This window comes from Antrostomus carolinensis, unplaced genomic scaffold (genome assembly GCF_000700745.2).
Source record: "Antrostomus carolinensis isolate BGI_N321 unplaced genomic scaffold, ASM70074v2 scaffold13849, whole genome shotgun sequence".
Classification (NCBI taxonomy): Eukaryota; Metazoa; Chordata; class Aves; order Caprimulgiformes; family Caprimulgidae; genus Antrostomus; species Antrostomus carolinensis.
This window is the reverse complement of record NW_010336541.1, coordinates 17158-20662: the sequence shown is the minus strand read 5'-3', so window position 1 is coordinate 20662 and position 3505 is coordinate 17158. Positions and strand designations below refer to the sequence as shown.

The 3505-nt window shown below is 43.3% G+C and overlaps 1 protein-coding gene across 1 annotated transcript in view; it reads right to left on the bottom strand.

Annotated features, from left to right (window-relative positions):
- Positions 1–3505, bottom strand: part of TOGARAM1 (TOG array regulator of axonemal microtubules 1) — a gene marked incomplete at both ends in the record, with an annotated part of 38304 nt that overhangs the window by 17646 nt on the left and 17153 nt on the right. Inside the window, 2 exons of the mRNA XM_029086710.1 lie at positions 1499–1731; positions 3226–3488. Coding sequence (XP_028942543.1) covers positions 1499–1731; positions 3226–3488 — 496 coding nt within the window. The remainder of the gene's footprint in view (positions 1–1498; positions 1732–3225; positions 3489–3505) is intronic.

Genomic DNA, 3505 nt, shown 5'->3' with positions numbered 1-3505 from the left:
AAAGAGCCGCGGCTCCGCGCTCGGCTGGGCCTGACATGCACACAGGAGAGGACTTGCTTTTAGGATCCTGAGGAATGCCCACGCTTCAGAAACTTCACTAATAGCAGTATCAAGCTCCCACTTCTCATGGTAGTTTATCAGTGGATAAACTGATCCTTCTAAAAGCAAACACACAGAAAATGCCTACATTCTTGTTGCCCATCCACACAGACTTTGTGAACAGACAACGCTGATTTCCAGCGCTCGAAAACTAACACCTGAACCAAACCCTCTGAAAGTTTTATAAACATTCCAAGCCTGTCAATGTCCTCTGGAATATATTTTGTCACTTCTACAAATTCAGTCTTCCTGCCAGATGTCCCTCTCTTCCTTGCTAGTTCATAATTCCCGTATCTGTGAATCCTGTAAAACATTAAGCTTGTGTGTCACTGAGCAATGGAAATGGCATGTGGTATAAAATGTGTCCTAGCCAAAACCTGGCCTGGAAAAACATACACAGATGTTTATAGTTTTCACTTTTTAGGTATCCTAGCATTTTAATGTGTTATTTTAAAGATTGTTTTTAAAACTGTGATTCAGCAGTAATGCATATAGGAAAGATACATACTTAAAAATGAGTTATGAGACTTCACAGCTGTGAAAACCCTCTGTTTCTGAATCATTCAGTCTCAGAAACCTTTCCTTGGTATATTCCCTCTCTTGCTTCCTATTCTATTAATACAGTTGTATGCCAGTTATATAAGGACACATTTCATGCACACAAAAATAAAAGGTCTCTTCAGATCAGAGCTGCAAGCAGCTTTGTTACAGGCTCCAAGAGCTGAAAATGAGAATTTATACTGCAAAATTTGCAAAATTCCTCAAAAACATTTTTTTTTAATTTTATTAAAAAATAAAATAGCTTATACTGCTCATAACCAACTGGGTCATTGCTGTTTATAACCAGAGTAGCATGTGCCATCACACCATTTCTTTTTAGAAGAACTCTCATTGTAAATCAACAATAGTCTGTCAGTAATAAAATGGAAACAGTCCGTGATTCACAGTAATAAGAAACATCTACATTGTCTTCCTCTTATCCACAAAACCAACCCATTCCTTCTTCAGTTTCCAGGCTATAATAAGCAAACCTTATCCTTCCTCTTAACTCATTCTCCTCCTTACTCATTTGTTTAGGCTATGCTTCACACACCTTCTATGGCAGGCTAAAGTCTTAATAAAATATTTACTCCCACTGGCAGTGCCTCCCTGCACTGCGCTACTACAGCTGCACCAGGGAACTCTTTCAAACTAAAAGCCAGCACAAGCTAGAATGATGTAAAACAATAATAAATCAAACAGCTATTATACAGAGCAATGTCTTTTTAGATAGAAAAATAATTCACACACAAAAATCAAGCTATTAAGCAAAGCAATCTTATATAAGAACACATTACAGATTCCACTCTCTTTAATATTTAACTAACAGCAGCAGCGTTAACAGACGAGTTCCACTCACGTCATTCTCCTCCTCTGGGGGCCTGTGGACAGAGGTGAAGTCAGAGACTCCTGGCTGTAAACTCCGCTTTCGCTGCAGGACCCCACGCTCGGGGAGGAAGCGTGGCAGGAGGAATCCACAGACACATCAAGTTTAAGAGCAGAATCGGGACTTTCAAGATCTGAGAAGTTGCCGCTTAGCTTTGCCCTCTTCTTAGCTGCGCTGTTCCGTAGAGATCTGAGTGAATTCTGCATCTAAACAGGATTGGAAACAAAATGAGAGATTTTAGGATTTTATTCACTGCTTAGGGAAAAAGCTTTTTTAAGCAAAAGGAAGTATGTTTTCATAAGCTTTCAATTAAATTCACGCAGGTTCAGTGCACATGCCTCTATTGGGCAATGTGACTGACCATTCCAATCATCCCCCTTTCACTGTTTTACTTCACAAGAATAATTATCCTACAAGTAAGTGCAAATTCACAACAGCATCGTATCCTAGCTTCGTTTTGCAAAACACAAGAGCAGATTCCTACAAAAATGCACCAGCTGCTCTTCTCTTCTTTAGGAGACCAAAGGAAGCGTCTCACAGCTGCTGGGACACACAGTTGGTACCTCGGGCTTTTCACATCTGATCTGCACAAAGCTGCAAAACCTGCAAAGTGAATCCTGAAAACTGTGCCTAGCAAGCAGAGCTCCTCCTCAAATGGGCAGGAAAATCTACAATGACTACAGCTCTGCTGCAGTTTCTCCTCTTTTACTGAATATAGTTGATGTAAAAAAAATTCTTCCCCTACTAGCACCTCAAGTCACTTTCAGTAGCGACTACAGGATGGAAGACAAAGACAGTAAGGCAAAGGCATTAATTAAGTCCTAGAATCAGAGAATCCTTTAGGTTGGAAAAGACCTTTCGGATCAAGTAAAACTGCAAACCTAACTGTTCTCAGATCCACAGGGACTAAAGACAGGATTTGAGATTCAAAGAATTTCTATGAACTGTGACAGAAACACGGACGTGTTGCACGGGATCCTGTGGGGAAGATCACACAAACTCCAATCAGGGGTAATACCTCTGCTTCTCATGTGAATAACATCGCAATGGGCTCAATTTGTACTGAGGAGGACACTGGGGATACAGCTCTGCCTCCACAGCACCTCAGGAAACAATCCAGCATGCCCCTGCCATATTTTTCCATGTCCTAGACTGGTGCAGCTATTTGGTATTTCTCAAATATCAGAGACACGTGAGAGTGAGTGACAGGATCCTTTGGCACATACTGGGCACAGTGGCAGGGGCTGGCATATCCCCAGGCTCCATACACTGGAGGATCTCACTGGACACTGAGAAACAGCCATGTGAGGTCTTCTTCACTGTGAGAGTGGTGAGACAGTGTCCCAGGTTGTGCAGAGAAGCTGTGGCTGCTCCTCCCTGGAAGTGTTCTCGGCCAGGTTGGATGAGGCTTTGAGCAACCTGGTCTAGTGGAAGGTGTCCCTGCTGATGGCAGGGGGGTTGGAACTGGATGAGCTTTAAGGTTCCTTCCAACCCAAACCAGTCTGGGATTCTGTGATTTACAGCTATACTGGCTGCAGAGGATTCCATGGACCAGCAGAGGGAAATACTAGAGTAAGTCTGTTTGACAAGTCTCAGAAGAAAGATATCGAATATTTCACATATGTTTTAAGCCATGGGTTGACTGGCACACTCAAACCCCTGATCAACTATTAAAAGTGGGCTGTCATATTTAAACCAACCTCTTCTTGGTCCACTTCCTCGCCATCAACACTTAGCTCAGAAAGATCAGCTGCAAGCTTCCTATCCACTTCGTTCAGCCACGTGTCCTCACACTCGTCACTCCTCCGCTTCGTCAGGTTCAATTCAATCTTATCGGGCAGTGGGCTGGCGAGGCGGGGAATGGGGGGGACGGGTCTGGTCCCGTTCAGGCCCCTGCAGGAGGCTGGGTGTCTCACCAGGGTGGGTTTCAGCAGAGGAGAATGTTTCTCCTGCAAATTCTCCCCTGAAGAAGACACAAGC